Source organism: Panicum virgatum, chromosome 6K, assembly GCF_016808335.1.
Source record: "Panicum virgatum strain AP13 chromosome 6K, P.virgatum_v5, whole genome shotgun sequence".
Classification (NCBI taxonomy): domain Eukaryota; kingdom Viridiplantae; phylum Streptophyta; class Magnoliopsida; order Poales; family Poaceae; genus Panicum; species Panicum virgatum.
Genome location: NC_053141.1, coordinates 34,015,639 through 34,035,255, shown reverse-complemented (window position 1 = coordinate 34,035,255; position 19,617 = coordinate 34,015,639). Strand labels below are relative to the sequence as shown.

Below are 19,617 nucleotides of genomic sequence, written 5' to 3'. Positions count from 1 at the left end.
AATAAAGTGTTGTTTAATAATACACCGATGTTATATGTTTTCTTTCATTTTCCATATAACAAGACTTCAACTCTACTGTGGAACTATATATTTTAAAGTCAATTCTTTTTGGAGACAAGAAACTTCCAGCTAGGATACTTAGAGCCAATTTAATTTTCTTTTAGGATCGTGTAGTCTGGAGACAACTGCACTTTGTCTAGGATAATAAGTTGAATCGGCAATTCATAAGACAGACATCCTTTTAGCACCAAATTTTATATATAGTCTCTATATATACAAATCCAGTAGTCATATCATACAAAAGTAACATACGTAAGTTTAAAGAAAAAAATTAAACAAGCCCAAAATCTTACTGTCTGTCCATACAACTGAGTAATGAAATATGGTCGAATATAGCAAAGACTACACCTAAACATACACGAATACACCAATCTTCTATTATTGGATGAAATAGATAAGAAATAATGCACACCAAGCAAACTCACGAAAAGGTAAAAAGTAACCCCACAAACTTCTTGATACTTTTAAGTAGCTCGATCAATCGATTAAAGTCTAGCCCCGAAGTAAACCACCGGGTCCCGCTATGGCGGCCATCATCGCCACGGGGTTTCCAAAGATCACGGCGATGATGATACTCGCCAAGTTGCCCAAGACCTTGATGAACTGGTCGAACCCACCCCTCCTCTGACTATTCCCAGCAAAGCTCTGGAGCATGCGGTCCATGCTGGACCCGTTCACCTGAAGGATCTGCTCGCCGCCGACCCGGTTATTGTAGGCGGCATCCCAGCTTTCGCGGGCCATTTTCTTCAAGCACGCCACGTGGATGTCCATGTCCTCGCCGTCGAACCTGGAGCGGTACGCCCAGAACCTGTGGCGGTGGCCGCATAGGCGGCACGGCCTTGACGTCTTCCGGCGGAGCTCGAAGACGCGGCCGTCCAGGAGTGCTCTCTCTTTCAGGCTCGCGCAGCAGGGGTGGAGGTCGAGGTCCTTCTTGTAGCAGTGGTAGACGAACCCGCGCGCTTCCTCGCCGCAGGCGTCGCAAATTGTTTCGGTTTGTGTGTCCCTGACGACGGGCGTGGGCTCCACGAGGAACTCGAAGTTGAGGTCGCCGAACAGTCCATGCTTGATCGTGGGCTCCTTCTCCGCGAGGGCGCAGCATGTGTGCAGGTTGAAGCTCTGGCCGCCGCCGCCGTTGTCCGTGTACCTGAGGCCGTAGCCAGGCTCGTGGCAGCCGTCGCACCTGAAGCGGGGATCGTCGTCGCTGGTTAACAGCTTCAGCTTGCGCCCCGAGTGGATGATCTCCGGCGGGGGTTTCTCGTACATCTTCATGGTCAACCTACCACCAGGATTCTTCTTCTCATCAGCTGCAGATTATCACACAGGGAAGGGCCCTGCAGATCGAGTAAAGTTCACTAATAATTAATTAGGAAACAAACTTAAGATCGATCGATGTTGATGAGCAAATATTATTATTACTACCGCATGCATATTTGATACGTCATCTCATAAAAACTCTCCAATTCTAATTATAGGTCATTTTGATTTTTTTAGATAATTGATTTTACTATGTAGCATATCTAGATGCGTAATAAAACATATAACTGATTCTGATTTTAGATCGAAGAACAGCTGAAAATAGCATCTGATAATAACTAGTATATAAAATCATAAACTCTTTACCTTATTACCTGATTCTGATTCAGAACGTCAATAGGCAGTCGTCTCGGTTACAGGCTTATTAGCTAATAAGGAGCCATGCCTCTGTATTTATAAGTATAGCCTTTTGCCAAGCGTTCTTCGGTCAAGACGTGTATGCACTCTTTGTTCCGCAAAAGAAAATGACGTGTATGTATAGTCGGTGCTACTAGGTTAATTGACAAGTTAGTCAACTGAATAACCTTCACTGCGTGCCCTTATATTCCAGTGGGTGCACGGAGGAAATGCGTGCACACAACACCGTGTCACAAACATGTACTGCATATGTCGTCACAAACTAAAATCAGGCCCATCCATGTGTGACTAGTAGATATCGATATTTTGCTCCATCACAAGAATAAGCCCCATCTAGCATACTGCAAGGATTTAAGCATAAGTCCATCCACTGGGATTAAACATACGAATCGGACAAATGGCAAACTGATGATCAAAGCTCAGCTAGTAAGGCTCCTATTGTGGAACCTGGCCATCCGGGTTCTAGTCCTCAACTCGATACGGGTGCTTGCATTTTCCTAAATTTAAATTTATTTCAGAATTTATCCGGTGCTATTCTTCCAGTGGTAGGCGGCATGGCCACGAGGCGTCTGTGGTGACTTTCTCCATCTTGAGGATCTGCCGGCTCAGAGGTGCTCATAGGGATAGGGTTGTGTGTGCTGGTATACGAGCGTATGCGTCTTTACTGTGTTTTGCAAAATAAACATACGAACAAATAGAACTAAAACAAATCACCATCAAATCATCCTTCATATATCATTTGCAAACAAAAGTCCTAACACTTGCTGACTTGCATCGAAGATAAGATATATATCTATAAGATAAGATGCAACAGAGTTATAAGATTCCGAAGATATTTCTAACACAAAACCGAAACATATGTTTGGTTTTTTTAAAATCTGACCGGACTTACCCAAAACATCTATTATCTTATTATTTGGCCAATAAACGGAGCTTCCACGTTTGCTCTCAAGGTCTAAAAATTTTCACGTTAATTAGAAAAAATAGAAAAATAAAAATTGCCCACCACTGCCATTACGATAAAAATTACCCACCACTGCCATTCGTGGTGGCTCGGGTCAAGGGGCACCTTTTTGATACCTTCGGCGGGTTCGAAGCTCCCGGCGTGTCGGTGCGTGGAGTCCAAGGCCTCGCTTGCCATTTTGTCGAGGGTGGCTGTGAGGGCCACGTCCTCCGCTTGGGCTTCCGCGCGCGCAACGCACTCAACGTCGCACTCGTAGGCGTGCTCGAACGAAGAGCCGATGGTGATGACGCCCTTTAGACCCGGCATCTTCAGCTTGAGGTAGGTGTAGTTGGGGACGGCCATGAACTTGGCGTAGCAAGGACGACCAAGGATGGCATGATAGGATCCTCGAAACCCCACCACCTCGAAAGTGAGTACCTCCTTGCGGAAGTTAGCTGCCGTGCCGAAGCAGACATGCAGATCGATCTGGCCGAGGGGTTGGACTCGCTTCCCCAGCGCAACGCCGTGGAATGGCGACTTGCTGGGGCGAAGCTTGTCCAGTCCGATCCCCATGAGCTCCAAGGTGTGGGCGTACATGATGTTAAGGCTGCTGCCTCCGTCCATGAGCACCTTGGAGAAGCGGGTGTTGCCGATGATGGGATCGACAACGAGAGGATACCGTCCCGGATGCGGGATATAGTCGGGGTGGTCCTCGCGGCCAAAGGTGATGGTATCCTTCGACCGATCGAGGTAGGATGGCGTGGCTTTGGTGACGGAGAAGACTTTCAGGCGCTCACGCTTGCGCTGCCGAGAAGTCATATTCGTCGTTGCTCCTCCAAAGATGAAGAAGGCGTTCTACACTGGGGGGGAACTCGTCATCTCCACCTTTGTCGCCAGCATCCTTCTTCTTGTCTTCGTCGCGATGCGCGACGCGGTTGTAATATTTCTTGAGCATTTCGCACTGCTCGAGGGTATGATTGACCGGGCCCTTGTGGTAAGGGCACGACTTCTTAAGCATGTCGTCGAACTGGCCACCACCGCCTCGAGGGGGGCCTCGATGTCCTTTGCGGTCTGGAAATACCCTTGTGCCTAATTAAAAATCATCCATCAAAGTCATTATAAAAAATTAAATATAAAATACTATTTAGCTATGTATCAGTTACAAATATATATTATTAATAAAAACTAAAGTTAACAACAATCAATCAAAATAAAATGAAAATAAGAATAATTATCTGCATAATATTATTAAAGCTCAACTAATCAAATTGTTATTATAGGTAGATCACAGTTGAATTGTTTTAATCAACAATAAGATATAATTTACGATAATGAATAGGATGATGTATGGTAAAAGGTTAATATAACCTTTAAGTAAGGATACAACTACATGCAAATTTTTGAATTTTTAATACTAACCGCGTAAATGCGCGGGCTATACACCTAGTTATTAATTAATCCTTGAGCAATATCCGGAAACAAGAGTTTGGCTGTAACGTAATTATTATAGGCATGCATCAACACGGCATTGCCGTCGAACACAGTACATTTACGTGCCGTTGATCGAAATTAATTCGAAAAAAGGGCTAGCTATGTTACTAGAATATAATAATGCATTGTGGACGACCTTAGAAATCAAACAATCGTTTTTTATGACAATGGCCGTTAGCGCAGTTAGCACGGTGCAAGCACATGCCGTGTCGTTGGTGTCGTCTTGGTTGACAATTAATGCATGCCTGCGGAGAACCCAACGAGTAACGACCTTGACCTACTCAATGATGGGTCTGTTCTAGCCGCTAGGTGTGGTAAAGAGTTTAAGATTTTAAATTAGAAAATTTAAGAGTCGGGCTCCAAAAAAATTAAGTTCTAATTTTATACAATTTTAAGTTAAAAAATTTAAAAATCTTATTGGATTGTGAAGATATCACTAGAGTCATGACCCATTACCACCCCTAGTTCTAACTACTACTCTGGAGGCTTGGAGAACTCGTGGTTGACCCATTACCACCCCTAGTTCTAGATCTAGCTACTACTCTGGAGCTTGGAGAACTCGTCGTCGTGGAATTCGTCATCGTGTTCTCAGGAGCCTATTCAAAAGCGCGTGCACCTTAGGTACGGTGCATACGCTGCGCCTGGAAGCTTTTGGAAACATCGCGCTTGCGTCGGCGGTGAGCATATAAGTTAGGCTCGTTTTTCGTCGGGTACCTACAATATTTTTCTTTTTTCCAAAATTTATATTTTTTATGTATTATAAAAAAACTTAGCTCCCTTAGTTACTTTGGACGACCGTCAAAGAGACAAGTAAAAAAACAATCTTTAATACGGGAGAATATCCCGGTTCCACCTCGACGACTGGATCGATAAGCCGGCCGGCCAGGGTCGTCTCCGTACGTGCCTACCACCGCTGCCAATAATCCGACGACGACCGACGACTGAAGTCAACAAAAAAGGGAAATAAATGAAATGCAGTAGTAGCGTGCCAGGCAAACAGTTTAGTTTAAGGTTTCGGATATGTACTTTGTATTTGGCACACGTCTCTTTAATTTGTGAAACCACGGCCGCGCTTAGGTACGTATACCTGCTGCTTTTGCAATGTTCAGTTTTTCTCATGTGTGTCGCGCGCGTACGAGCATGCAGCTTGTGAGTTTCTCAGAAAGTGCTATCACATTTGCAGGAAGTTACCATACAGCTGATGGAACTTTCATAGTTTCATGCTTAATCAGTAGTCACTGGTGGACTCAACGACGATCGAGCATGCAATTGCGCCTGTTGTTGCTTCAGCAAATTTATAGCACGCAAAATTATTGTTGTTGTAAGAAAAAGGTAGCCGAGTCCGCGCGCGCGCCCCGTCAGTACCAGTGAATGCGACTGTCGGATTTGAAAATGGACGATGGACCGCTCAGATCGTACCTTGGACAGCACCTGATCTTTGTCTACCTTTGAGTCGAAGTAATAAGCGAGGGAAGATACTGATTAGTATCGTGTATACTTGCTTGCAGGACGACAAGGTAGCGTGTACGCCTAAGGTCTTGATAGTTGACTCGATCGAGCTGCTCGCATGTCCGTGTCGACAAAGTTACGTCGACTGTTCTAGAAAAAAAAAAGTATACAGACAGAGAAGCAGAAGACTGCAATTTTCCAGTCAGTCACTAGCTAACAGCTACACCCAGGCAGTTGCATTAAGCAAGACTTACTAAACTACTACCGATTATACTTTGAAGTTGCATGATTGAGAGACAAGAAACTATGGGAGTACATGCCAAAAGGACGAGTTCATCAATCTGACTAACAATGCAAGTAATTTTTTTTTTTTTGCATTGAGGGCTAGTTTTTAACTTCAACTCTAGTAGTGTCCTCTAAATCTCACATTCTTCTTTTAATCTAAAGGGTAGGACCCATTTGTTAGTGGATAGGGGTCTCCCTAAGGACCCTCCAGGAATAGAGGTCTCCCTAAGGACCCTCTAGAAATAGAGGGTGGAGAAAGAGACTTGGAGACCTCTCGAAGGCCTCAAAATAGAGGCTTTAGTAGAGGGTCTATTGGAGTGTGATTTTTAATATGAAAACTTATTTAGAGGTCTGGTAGAGTTGCTTTAAAATCCTAAATAGAAATCTAAACTACTCCTAGCTAGCTACTTGCTTGGGTTAAATAGCGTCAATTTCTGTGAAAAATATATTTTTAAGATAAGATGGAATAGAGTTATAAGATTCTGAAGATATTTTAACGCAAACCGAAACATATGTTTGGTTTTTATCCTTCCATTTCAAAGATATTATCGATGTAGCTTCTTTTCTGCAAATCTGACCGGACTTACCCAAAACTTCTATTAATTAATCCTTAAGCAATATCAGGAAGCAAGTTTAACTGTACGCGTATGTGTGGACGACTTTAGATTAATTCATGGTGGAGGACTTTAGCACAAACATATACGCGTGTTTGTTTAAACAATAGTTACGTTTCTTATGACAACGGCCGTTGTTAGCAGTTAGCACGGTATACGTGCAAGCATGCCATGTTTGTTTTTGTCGTCTCGGTTGACAATATAATCCCTGCGGCGGAGAACCTAACGAGTGACGACCTCGACCTACCCGATGATGAGTCTGTTCTCCGAAGCCTATATATTCAAAAGCGCGTGCATACTACGCTGCGCCTGGAATCTTCTGGAAACATGAAGAGCCATGCCGACCACCGCTGCCAACAATCCGACGACTGCCATAATCTAGCTTATCTGAGGTCAACAAAAAGGGAAATAAAAGAAATGAGTACTAGTGGCGTACCAAGGAAGCAGTTACTCGTACTTGACGCGTCCCTTTAATTTGTGAAACCACGGTCACGCGTACATGTACGTATACCTGCTAGTTTTGCAATATTCAGTTTTTCTCATGTGTGTCGCGTACGAGTATGCAGCTTGTGAGTTCCTCAGAAAGTGCTATCACATTTGCAGGAAGTACCATACAGCTGATGGAACTTTCATGCTTAGGCCGTGTTCAGTTACAAAATTCCAAATTCCAATTTTTTTTCGGCACCTGCATGGAGACTTAAATCTAGACGAAATAAAAAATGCATTGCGACTGCTGTCTGTAAATGGCGAGACGAATCTAATGAACCTAATTAGGTTGTAATTAGATGCTAAATTGCTACAGTAATGCTACAGTAAATAACCTCTAATGACAGATTAATTAGGCTCATTAGATTCATCTCGCGATTTACAGACGAGTTCTGTAATTATTTTTGTGATTAGTCTATGTTTAGTACTTTAAATATAGAAAGATGCCTTTTCAAAAATTTTACAGGCTGCAACCAAACACGGCCTTACTCCATCGGTCTGATGAATAGTTTTTTTTCCAGATAAATTAGTCGTGGTGTGAAAAGACTCTCACTCATTTTTGTTGACCACATGCAGTTAGTTTTGACATGTACATTAAATCTAATCACTTAATTAGGTAGGTAGTTGAGATCTAATTTCTAGGATTGCACTTTTTATGAGATTTTTTTTTTCAAACGCGGGATTGCACATCATGGACGGAATGAGTAATAGTCACTGGTGGACTCAGCAACGTGATTATTAAAGGTCTATTTAGAGGAGTTAAAGTTGAGTGTTAAACTTTAGCATCTATATGTTTGCTAAAGTTTTTGAGTCTTGGCTAAATTTTAACCAACCCTATCAGCACTCATGTTTGGATACATTAGTGCTAAGGTTTAACACTTTCACCTATTAGCACTTGGTTCCAAACAGAACCTAATTAAGTGAGAAACCACACGGTGATCCTATGTACTCTCTTTGTCCTTAAATGTAAGCATTTCTAGGTTTGGTCAAAGTCCAATTAGTTCAAGTTTGACCATCAATATTCTTATGAATGAATTATTTTAAATATAAACACTCATATATTATGATAATTGTTTTCATATCGAATCTAGTAATATTTATAGTTAAAATTGAACAAATTTGACTTGATCAAACTTAAAAATGCTCAATCACTCTGTTCGGCTGGCTGTAGCTGGTGGTTGGTGCTGATTTATTATGAGAAAAAAGTACTGCTGGTTGGTTGTGGCTGGTGGCTGGTGCTGGTTTGACGTGAGAGAAAAATACTGTTGTCTGGCTGGTATTATGTGATGGAGGGAATATATGCAATTGGGCATGCATATATATACATAAATTGCGCCATGAAATTGTTCAGAACGCCTCATCACTAGCGGTGAATGCGACTGTGGGATTTGAAAATGGACCGTTCAGGTCGTACCTTCGACAGCACCTGATCTTTGTCTGTGTACCTTTGAGTCGAAGTAAGTAAGCGCGACAGAAGATCCTGTGGCAGAACCACCTGAATTATTCCGGGTCAAATGCGCTGGGCATCACCATAAAGACAACTCCGACTCAAACGCACTTCAAACGGAACAATTCTTGGTCTGTCGGGTAACATCTCGATACAACCACCGGATCTCGGATCGAACAAGCATACTCCGCACGAAGGCGAGTCCAGAGATATTACAACCATATATTTTACAACACATGTATAACAGTTATTACAACAAGTTTAAAGTATTATTACAGGTCCAAACTCAGTAAAACGTTAAACAAGATACAAGTTTAAAGTTCAGAGTTTAAGCAGCGGAAAGAAAACACGACGGCTACAACACGTCGCCAAAAGGATACCATGCTAGTCCAAGCAAAGTATCACTCAGCAAGACTTAACCGTCAACGGATATACTTAGTCCACTTAGCTAGGCTATGCAGGGTTCTGTAAGGCTCTGGTTTTCCTTTTGCTAAAAAACAATAAAGAGTAGGTCCTTGATTTTATATTTTAGCTTTCAATATTCTAGTTAATTAACCATTCTATGTAAGCAACTACTTCTAATCAATCATGGTAGAATTTTAGTCAAACATCAAGATTGATCATAAAAATATTACTCTTATTACTCTGTGTGGCAAAGGGATCAAGTGGTCTCAATATCCGCGAGAGACGGACGATTTGAATCGGATTTCCAACCTTGCAAGGTAAACCTAACACAAACGTTTGGAACACCGTCGGGTCGTTCCCAAACAACCGTTGACCTTTCATTCCGGCTTGTGGATAGGGTCACTCTCTCCGACTATAGGGCACCAACTTCCTCCCTGCACCCGTGGTGTTGCGCAACATAAACATAAAAACCTATCTCTAACAGAGAGTGAAAGGTATATCCACTCACCAGTCCGATCAGCTACTAGGCTTACCGCGTACCATATTTACGGCATGTGGCTAGTACGTTCAAACACTTAACCACCTCTACCACACACCGCGACCTTAGCAGAATTCATCAACACAGATGGGGTCTCACCCAAAGTCATGATATCGAACATGACCCCGTCCGACGTCCTTATAGTGATTGCAGATAAAAGAAAACAAGCAACTCCTATTAAGCTCGCGGGTGACAGGCAATCACTCGACTTTTACCGGTCCTATAAGCATAGCAATTACTCGAACTCAAGTCTAGTGTTCAGTACATAGGTTCCTAGGATCATGCATCTAGGGTTTCAATTCAAATCCTAAGAACTGTAAATGCACAAGTAAACAGTATATAACGTGTATAATTTGAAATACTGGGTTTATGTCCGGGGCTGGCCTTCGCGGTAGTCACTAGCTAGATCAGCCTTGGGCTCTTCCGGACTTTGGTCCGGGTCTTCAGTCAGTATAGCGACGTTCACCTGGGCTTCTTGATCACCTCCTTCGGACTCCGGGATCAGCTCGTACGCCCCGTCAGCTAGAACAGTCGTTTCTATATGTAATGCAAGAAACGATATTACAATCATACACACTTTGCAATAAAGTGGCAATCTAACAATTAGCAAACATAACTTAGCATATGGTCAATCATTTATAGAGTAGTTATTTAACATGTCTTACTACACAAAACAATATGATTAACCTCACAAGACAACTTGATTATCTTCACAGAGTAAGTTTTAGTTAGTTCATATAGCAAATAAATCATGATTTGCTAAGAAATAAGTAACTCAGCACACAAATAGCATTTAAACTCAACAAAATTACTTCAAACAGGAAGTACAGAGAGCACTCTATCCTGTAAATTTCATGCCATTTCATGCAGCCAATTATTCAAAATAAAACATTTACTCTGTCAACACCAAGAACAGGATTAAATTCTACAGAATAAACTATAACACTTATGAAGCTCAAAATTTCTCAGAACAGGCTTCGTATGATTATGAACGATCCATAAATGATTCAGAATTTATCTAGTCATAAAACAGAAATAATAATTTTGACAAAATTAAACCACATATGGTAAAACTAATGAGCACATAAAGTTCTATAATATTTCTGGATTATAAATTTTACAGACGTGAACATATGACCAAAATAGAGTTTCACCAATATTCTCAGATTTTTCTAAACAAAGAAACTATTTATCACAATTAAAGTCTACTTGACAAGCATTAAATCAAATAAATAGCTAAACAAATCTAAAATTTTTCAAACTTGCACAACAGCAAGGCTTAAGTGACATGCATTCATGAAAAAAATTTCACACATAGAACTTTGATATTTCTACCAGCATAAATACATTAGCAAAACCAGTAGATCTAGGAATCTTGAAACTTTGAGCTAGTTAATGATGTCAAAAAGGGTTCAAATTTTTACCAGGTACTAGTAACACTGCAAAACATATTCTAGCCAAAAACCACGTGAAGTTACTGAGTACAACTCCTAAAACAATTAAAGCCTATTAATTCTATTCTTTTTCTTGGATTAACATGCAGACCAAAACAGAAGATGTGTATGTAACAAAACTTGTAGGTCTTGTAACAAGGAATCCAAATGTATTTTTTTGATTTTTCTACGAACTTCTAGGCATTTTCAAAGTTCAGCCTAGAAACAAAAGGAAAAATATTTAAAACTTGCAGATAGGTCCCTAGAAGTTTTTGAATCCTAGCAGATAGGCCCTTGGCCGGAGTCAGAGCAGAGGTGGGGTGTTGACCGGCCGATTCCGGCGGCTCTGATCGCCGGCGGCGAGGGTGGAGGGGCTAGGAAGCTTCAGGGCGTCAAGCGCTACCTGCTAGAGGATCTGGGTCGAGGAGGAGGCGGCCGGAGGAGGCTCGTCGACGGCGAGCAGCGGCGGTCGGAGTACGGGATCGGCGGCGAGGTTGCTCCGGGGGTCGAGGGTGGAAGGGGAATGGCCAGGGAGCTGCGCAAGAGCGAGGCAGAGCTATTGCCGGGGTCCGCGTGGGCGGAGGAGTTCTGGAGGGCCGGAGCGACGGTGAGCTCGAGCTCGCCGGTGTGCGGGCGGACGGCGGCGGTGTTCTGGGGGTTTGGGGCGGGGATGTGGCGAACGAGTGAGGGGAATGCATTGCGGGGACTCTCCTGGTACTGAGGCGCGCGAGAGATGGGGAAGCCGGGCTTTTCCCTGAGCTAGCCGTGGCGGCGGCGAGGTGGCGGCCGCGGAGCTCGACTGGGCGGCGTGGCAAGGGGAGGAGTGCTCCAGCGCGGAGGGGAGTGGGGCCAGGGGGTTGCGGGGGTGCCGCGTCGGGCGGTGGAGCAGCAGTAAGTGGCCGGCGGCCCTCCTTGGCGGCGGGCGGCGCCGCTCTGCGCCGGGGGCAGAGCGAATCTGAGAGGGAGAGGTGGAAGATGAAGGCTGGATCTTTTTGCAATTTCTGAAAAGTTCAGGGGTCCTACTGTAAAATAAAAATAACTCCTAAACTAGGGCTCAAATGAAAAAGTTCCCAACATGAAAGTTGTTCAACTTTTCAAGATTTACAACTTTGGTGTTGTGCAAAAATTGATTTGACCAAAGGTTAAAGAGTTATTTTGAAAACATAGGAAGAATTTTGAATTTAATGGACTTTTGTCTTTTCCAAAGCAAATTCACTTTAATTTTAGACTAAAAATTAAAATTCCCTGCCATGTAATGATTACACTGAATTTTACAAATAAACCCTTCACAAAAGCAACATTTGCACACCCTATTCAAATTAAATTATAAAAAAGACCTTGCATCAAATCATATTTACACAATTAACCTTAAATTTTTAAAATAAGACCCTTGCTCACACAAATTAAGCATATGATGCATAAAATAAATGCAGTTCTACTGTGCAGACATCTAGGGTGTCACAGATATAGATCATCATACTTGCTCGGACGAGACGATAAGGTAGCGTGTATGCCTAAGGTCATGACAGTTGACTCGATCGAGCTACTCACATGTACGTGTCGACCAAGTTACGTCGACTGTTGTAGAAAAAAAATGTATACAGAGAGAGAAGCTGAATACTCCAATTTTCCAGTCGATCACTAGCTAACAGCGCTATTAATAATTCCCAGGAAGTTGCGCATTGCAAAACAAGACATACTACGCTACTATTGATTATACTTTATTATAAGTTGCATGATTGAGAGACAAGAAACTTCCAGGCTAATAGAGGCTAAGGCGCCAATAAAAATCTTGTTAGGATCGGATCATGATGTATTCGTAAGTTACATTGGAAATTCAAAAGACAGACATCATATCCGTTGATGAGGAGTAAATCTGTTTATTATAGCACCACGACAATCTCTTCATTTCCAATAGTCATATAGTACTAAGTAACATACAATTAAAACACAGAAAAATAAGATGAGTATGAAATTTAATTTACAACTCAATAGTGGTTGAATAACAAAGGCTACACTATAAATATTCATGAATAGATCTTCTTCAAATGAATGAAATACAAAAGACCCCTGCTGAATACATCAAGTAACTCACAAAAAAGGTAACAAAAAATTAACCCTTTTGTGTTCCTAGATGTTTTATTAGCAACTCCATCAATCCCTAACAAAAAACTAATTAACCCCGAAGAAAACCGCCAGGCCCTGCAATGGCGGCTATCATCGCCACGGGGTTGCCGAAGATGACTGCAATGATGATGCTCGCCACGGTGCAAACGATCCCGATGAACCTGTCGAACCCATTCCTCTTCCGCCTGTCCCTGCGCAAGCTCTGCAGCGTACGATCCATGTTGGGCAGGCTCGCCTGGACGATCTGGTGGCCGCCGCCGACCCGGTTCATGCGCGCCGCCTCCCAGCTTAGGCGAGCCATGTCCTTCATGCACGCCACGTGCAGGTCCACGGCCTCTCCGTCGAAGTAGGAGCGGTACGCCCAGAAGCCGCGGCGCCGGTCGCCGCACAGACCGCACGGCCGCGACGACGAGGACGCCTTCCGGCGGAGCTCGAAGACGCGGCCGTCCTGGAGGAGGCGGCCCGGCAGGCACGCGCAGCAGGGGTGGAGGTCCAGGTCGGCCTCGAAGCAGTGGTAGACGAACCCGCGCGCGGGCTCGCCGCAGGCGTCGCAGATCGTCTGGTCCACCGGGGGCGCGGGGGCTCGGGGACGAAGAAGAAATCGCGGCCGGGGAACAGGGGGTGCCGCAGAGCGTCGTCCTCGTCGGCGAGGGCGCAGGGCAGGTGGAGATCGAAGCTGACGCCCCCGCAGCCGCACGCGTACCGGGGCCCCCTCGCCGGGCTCCTTGCAGCCGTCACACATGAACGTGGCGCCGCCGCCGGGCACCAGCTTGAGGTCGTGCGCCGGGTGCGCGCGGTGGAAGATCTCGGCCGGCGGATCCTTGTACTGCTTCATGGCGAATGAACTTCTAGGCTTCTAGATTCTTCCTTAAGAGCAGAAAAGTTCGTTAGAGGGCTTTGTAGGTAGTACGTAGCACGCAATAAGAAACGACTGAAGCATAGGTAGACCTTCACTGTTGGAGAACGGCACCTTAGTGCCGGTCACAGGACGGCTTAGTGCCGGTCCCTGTGGCCGGCACTAAATGACCGGCACTAACGTGACAGACGTTAGTGCCGGCTACTCTGACCGGCACTAACGTACGTATGTTAGTGCCGGTCCGTAATACCAGCCGGCACTAACGTGCCCGCCCCCGCCCGAGTCCTGACAGCAAGGTTAGTGCCGGCTGATATTACTAGCCGGCACTAAATGTTTTTTCTTCTTTTTGTTTCTTTTCTTTTCGTTTTTATACGTATGGCTATACGTATTTCTAGCGTATGTGACTACATAGTCGTACTCTTTGCATTGCATAGTATTATTAGAACAGAATATTACACTAACATTATATATTTATATATATATTTGTCATGTATGGAACACTTAGGAATTCAAAATAACATGAGATATTACAAATTATTGCGCACATCAACTATAATAACGTATCAGCTTCCTCGTCGTCGGATCTTCTTGGGCGACGCTTAGACGGAGATCGCCATGAAATTCGCCCTTAGGATTTATGACTTCATCGAGTAGAAATCCGCATATAGCTTCTTGAATTGCCCTGATCCGAGCGATTTCAATGAGTTCTTCTTTCATCCGCCAACGCTGTCACATTTTTCGATAAAAACATGAGAATAAAAAATAATGAATTAAAATAATGAGCAGATGTGATTGTGCTCACGTATATTGAATGCCTCCACTGTCATTTGCCCTTTTTCACTTGCAAAAGAGTTGATCCACTCGCATACGTAGTATCCACATAAGTTGTTTCCTTGGCCCTGTCTCCAACACTATGGACAAACGTGGGTTACGATATAGAATTTTTCTGATGTTTATTGCGAATGACATTAGTAGCGAGAGTATATTCATACCGGAAAATCAGTCACCCAATGAAGAGGCTCGATTTCACCTATGGGCAAGCCTATGTGTTTGTGGAGGTAGCGACCCCATGCAGTATTTACCACCTCGATGATATCTTGGTACTTTGATTTATCTTGCCTTAACGAGTCGTACACCATGACCTTGTGCTCCTCAATCCGAATACAAAGCAATATCCAATGAAAGCTGTGCATATACATACGCATAACCAATTAATGTTGATTATAATAGTTATTAAATAGTATTATTAATACGAAGGGATTGAAAAAAAAGTCTAACAAAGAACGACTCACTGATGGTTGTATGGCAAGAGAATGAAGGGACACATGCTATTTTTACGCAACCCCCTGTATATAACATTGACTATGTCTCCAGGATTTAGCGCTAGCGATTTCTCGTGTATAATATCGGGGTCGAAGAACCCGACGTTATGGAAGTTCTTCTTTCGGCAAATTTGAATTTTTGACCTACGGGACACAAGAAAAACGGGGATCAGTCAACACACAAGGCTAAAATAATGAAACGAGAGACAATACTTACATGCACCATACACTGACGAGGGACTTGGGAAGGGCATCTTGATGGTATAAATCGTAGAGTGATGCAAACTCGATATATACATCATCTGCCCCCCGCCAGAAATGCTCATCTTTAATCCGAGCTGGGAACATCTCTAATTTACTAGCTTTAGATTGCACGGCATACCATTTGTGTAACTCGGCCATTCTCGTTGGTAGGAATGGTAGCAACTCTGGCCATATCAAAGGTTCACCAAGTACAAATTTTTTCCTGCCGCGGGCATTCTGTAGGGCCTCCCCAAGCAATTGAGCCCTTGTTAGATCAGTTTGCAATATCATCCCAGCCATGGTCAACGGATCTCTTGATTCATCGGGACAGTCTTCATGCAGCACTATCAACGGAGGGATCGATTGTTTGGACTACTCTCCGAGCTGGGGAACGGTCTTTGCATTAATCAGGCGATTCTTGGGGTTGCTGTAGCACTTTCTGATCTGCCGATCATAATCCGACTCTCTTTCTTTCTCCTTGGTGGGATCTTTAATGAAGTGTTTAACAAAGTGTGCCTTTGCAACCGGATCTATTTCTGGCTTCTTGTTCGCAGCCTCCCTCAGTAGCTTGCGCTTCAGCAAGAAGGTTTGAAACGATTCTTCTGCCTCTTCCTCTTCTGGAGCCTTCTTTTTCTTCTTTCTTTGCTGCTTTTGAGATGGCTGGACCGAAGGTACCGTGTATGCCTTATGTCGCTGACTCTGATTCTGTTGTGCGGCCTGTGATGATGCCGGAATTGGCTCACTTTGTGCGGCTGGTGATGGCGGATCCATGCTGGGGTCCCGTGCAGGCGGTGGAGAAGGTGGGCCAACACTAGGATTCCTGTCAGCTGGCGTTGGTGATCTTTGCCTTGAGCACCGAGCGGAATCTGTGTCTGCTTGCACCAATCTTATGTCGCGCTTTGGCCACGCGATCCATGTGTGTACGGCATGTTGTAGTTCTGTTTCTTCAGGACTTATAGGGATCGGGAGGTCCATGTCTTCCCAGCGTTCTTCAGTAATTCGGTCAACAAAGACTCTGGCGAATCCTTCAGGAATTGGCTGGCAATGTATTGTCCCGCCCTGTTCTTGGACTTCCGCATAACCCTCAGCACAAAATTTAAGCTTTTTCCCATAAAGAACCAGAAGCTCACATTGGGTCCTAACGGTGATGTCGTCAATGGGGTCCCTCGGCCTGTCGGCACCCAAATTAGGGTGCTCCGTGGAAGCAACACTGCTACGACGCTGAGAAGAGGGGCTGATCTCCACATTGGCAGCTGGTTGGTCCGAGCGTTGCCCAACTGCTGCCTCAAGTGACATTATCCGGTTTTCTAGGCTATGAATCTTCTCAGCCACTACTACCTTGCTTCTGCATCGGCTTCGGTAGGTTTCGAGATCTCCGAAAAAGCCATATTTCCATGGAACTACGCCCACGCCTCGGGTCCGTCCAGTGTGTTCCGCATTCCCAAGAGCGTAAGTCAGCTCGTCATTCTCTCTGTTGGGCTGGAAGGTTCCTTCTTTGGTACGCCTCATTGCGTCCTCGAGTCTTTGGGCAGCCTCTCTTAGTACGTCGCTAGTCACAAACATTCCAGTGTCGGGGTCTAGTGTGCCTCCATGAGCATAGAAGTAATACCTTGCTCGTTTGGGCCAACTCAAGGTTTGCGGTACGATTCCTTTTACAATTAAATTATTTTCCATCTTTTCCCATTTCGGAATGGCAACTTTATAACCTCCGGGCCCAAGTCTATAGAAGTTTTTCTTTTTGCTAGCATTCATTTTGCCTTGAATTGAAGCTGCCATGCTGTCAGCACTGTGCTTATAATTCACGAATTCATTCCACCACTCTCGTTGCTTCTTCCAAACTTTATCAAAATCTGGTGTGAGGCCCTTATTGACAAAGTTTGCCACCAATTTTTTCTTGAACGAGGCGAACTGAATTGCCATCTTCTTAAATGCCCATCCCTTTATTTTGTCAGCTTTGCCTGGGGGAAAGTTGAAGTGCAACGACACCTCTTTCCATAACAAATCTTTCTCTGAATCTGGCACGATATCTTCAGGTCGATCAGAGACTTTATTTCTCTTCCAAAGCTTATACTTTATGGGGACGGATTCCCTAACAAGATATCCCAATTGATTTACAAATGTTGTCTTAATTTGACCAGGAGCTAGTGGCTCGCCGGTTGCTTCGTTGATCTCCGTGATGGTCATACATCCTACCATCTTCCTCTTGGAGCCACGTTTCCGTTTAGGCTTCATCGATCCTGATGCCTGAAAGAATCGCAAATTTATCAAGCGGGTTGCTAGCAACTAGTGGACGTCGCGGCAGGTATGCGTAACCTTCATAACCCGCAAGCAAGGGTTCCAGATCGAAAATTATCATGATATTAGGTAACTTATTGACTGAAACATTCATAAGAATTTTTAGCTGGAGCACGACTCCTTACACAAGGACTGAAATCATCAATAAAGCTAGCAACATAACACAAATAATTCGTAGCTGGGCCGCATGTGTCACAAACAATATATATTGAGAAAACGTTTATCCTGATGCCTGAAAGAATCACTGAAATTTTATACCTCGGCTTCCTCGACATTTTCTTCTTCCTCCCCACTAATATCTTGGTCCTCGTCGCCATGATAATGCAAGTTTAAAAATTGGCTGCCATCGTTCTCGTCCTCATCAAACTCTGGAGCTACGTACTGAGTACTATCACGAATGAGGTCGTGCATTAACTCGTCTTGGTTGTCCGTAGGATCCATTTCCACTACCTGAAACAATAAAAAAGCAGCAAGCCACACACTTTGTTTGAATCATGGCTGAATTAAGGAGAAATTTGTACCAAGAATTGAGCATAAACAGTACTATAATACCTTCTGTTGACTGCGGTTCAAATCCGTGGGGGCAGAGAGGATGAACACACCAAGCTTTGGATTAGCACATCAGCACAAGGATGGGCATCTCAGCAACAGCAAGCATGCAGTGAAGACAAAATTCCTAGTACAGGGAGTGCAAATGCATCCATGTAAACACACATGCATACAGACGCTGGAGGCATCACGCAATTCACCATGCCCTACAGTTGCTTAAACTTGGCTGGTTCATCAACTTTTTTTTGTTTACAATTCAGTCGTATTTCAGCTGGTTTATGATTAGTTTTAACTTTGAAGAAAATGGCAGATAAAACACATTAGGACCAGCTGAACATTCTCATGGAGCCAGCTTGAGGCCAAACAAAATCCCATTTAGGAATACTACTACTCAAATATTCAGTTATCATTTTAGTTTTCTTGGCGGGAGACATGCATGTCTAAAAAGCTCACAATCAAACAGGGGAGCGAAGTGCATAGCACTGAATTAGCAAAAACAATAGCAGCTGTTTTGTATGCATCATTATGCTAGAAACATGGTCATGTATCAGAAAGGCTAGGTGTAGTTGTTTACGTGTTGAAAAACAATGAAGGTAACCCACATATGATAAATGTACTATTAATTTGAAGTAAACTGGAAATTATTTGCATTAAGGGGCAGCTGAACATTTTGATAGAACCAGGAGGCCAAATATAATCTAATTTTAGCCATTCAGTTGCTATTGATGTAAAAAGTTTAGTTGAATCTCTACAGAAAAATGAAAGTGATTGATGTAGAGTATTGATGTAGTCTGTAAGTGCTGATTGTCATTTTGGCTCCAAGTTAACTTCACTCTGTATACACTATACACAGCTCAATAGCTTGCATATATCCTTAGTGATCTAGATTATAGTGGTTGGAATTGAATTTAACATTGATTTTCCTTATTTGGTTCAGAAGTAATTTTCATGTAGCATGTAGCACTTTCAGTCTTTCAGATGGGCATGAATCCTCATTGCAGGAAGCATGAATCAATTTAAGTCTATGGGTACGCATGCATCCGAGGCCTCATGTACAAACTGCCCATATCATGTCAAATTACAGTCGCTAATCAGGATCTTCCTATTTTGCTGAGAAGTAATTTTCAGGTGGCTTAGCACTTTCAGATGGCCATGAAACCTTATTATTACCACAAATTAAAAAGCTATAATGGCCATGTGCTCATCATCTCGTCCCTTACGCCAGATGCTATTATATTGGTGAATAAATCCATTATATTAGTCATGCTCTAATACAATATAGCCATGATGTTTGGCTATCAAATAATGTTTGCTTTCATTGAAACATGACACAATTTACATGGAAATCAAAAAAGAAACGTGTTACCATGTCCATGTTTAGGTAAATGGGTGCACAATTCTAA

General features: G+C 43.5%; 2 protein-coding genes across 5 annotated transcripts; both read right to left on the bottom strand.

Annotated features, from left to right (window-relative positions):
• Nucleotides 1-236: 236 nt before the first annotated feature.
• Nucleotides 237-1,830, bottom strand: LOC120712290. Of its 4 annotated transcripts, none has more exons than XM_039998048.1 (2): nucleotides 1,689-1,830; nucleotides 237-1,391 (listed from the first exon to the last, which is right to left on the bottom strand). In XM_039998048.1, exon 2 carries the CDS (start codon nucleotides 1,327-1,329, stop codon nucleotides 553-555), a length of 777 nt encoding a protein of 258 aa, XP_039853982.1. In that variant the 5' UTR covers nucleotides 1,330-1,391; nucleotides 1,689-1,830; the 3' UTR covers nucleotides 237-552. The 4 variants fall into 4 exon arrangements, with proteins under 4 accessions (XP_039853982.1, XP_039853984.1, XP_039853985.1 ...); XM_039998050.1 differs by having other exon boundaries at nucleotides 237-1,336; nucleotides 1,681-1,829; XM_039998051.1 differs by having other exon boundaries at nucleotides 237-1,336; nucleotides 1,689-1,827.
• Nucleotides 1,831-12,760: 10,930 nt separating this feature from the next.
• LOC120639176 lies at nucleotides 12,761-13,857 on the bottom strand. Its single transcript, XM_039915186.1, has one exon. It carries the CDS (start codon nucleotides 13,782-13,784, stop codon nucleotides 12,999-13,001), a length of 786 nt encoding a protein of 261 aa, XP_039771120.1. The 5' UTR covers nucleotides 13,785-13,857; the 3' UTR covers nucleotides 12,761-12,998.
• Nucleotides 13,858-19,617: the final 5,760 nt, after the last annotated feature.

What these genes read in the sequence shown, in the direction of transcription:
- LOC120712290 (XM_039998048.1), bottom strand. Translation starts at nt 1,329, where the DNA reads ATGAAGATGTACGAGAAACCCCCGCCGGAGATCATCCACTCGGGGCGC.
- LOC120639176 (XM_039915186.1), bottom strand. Translation starts at nt 13,784, where the DNA reads ATGAAGCAGTACAAGGATCCGCCGGCCGAGATCTTCCACCGCGCGCAC.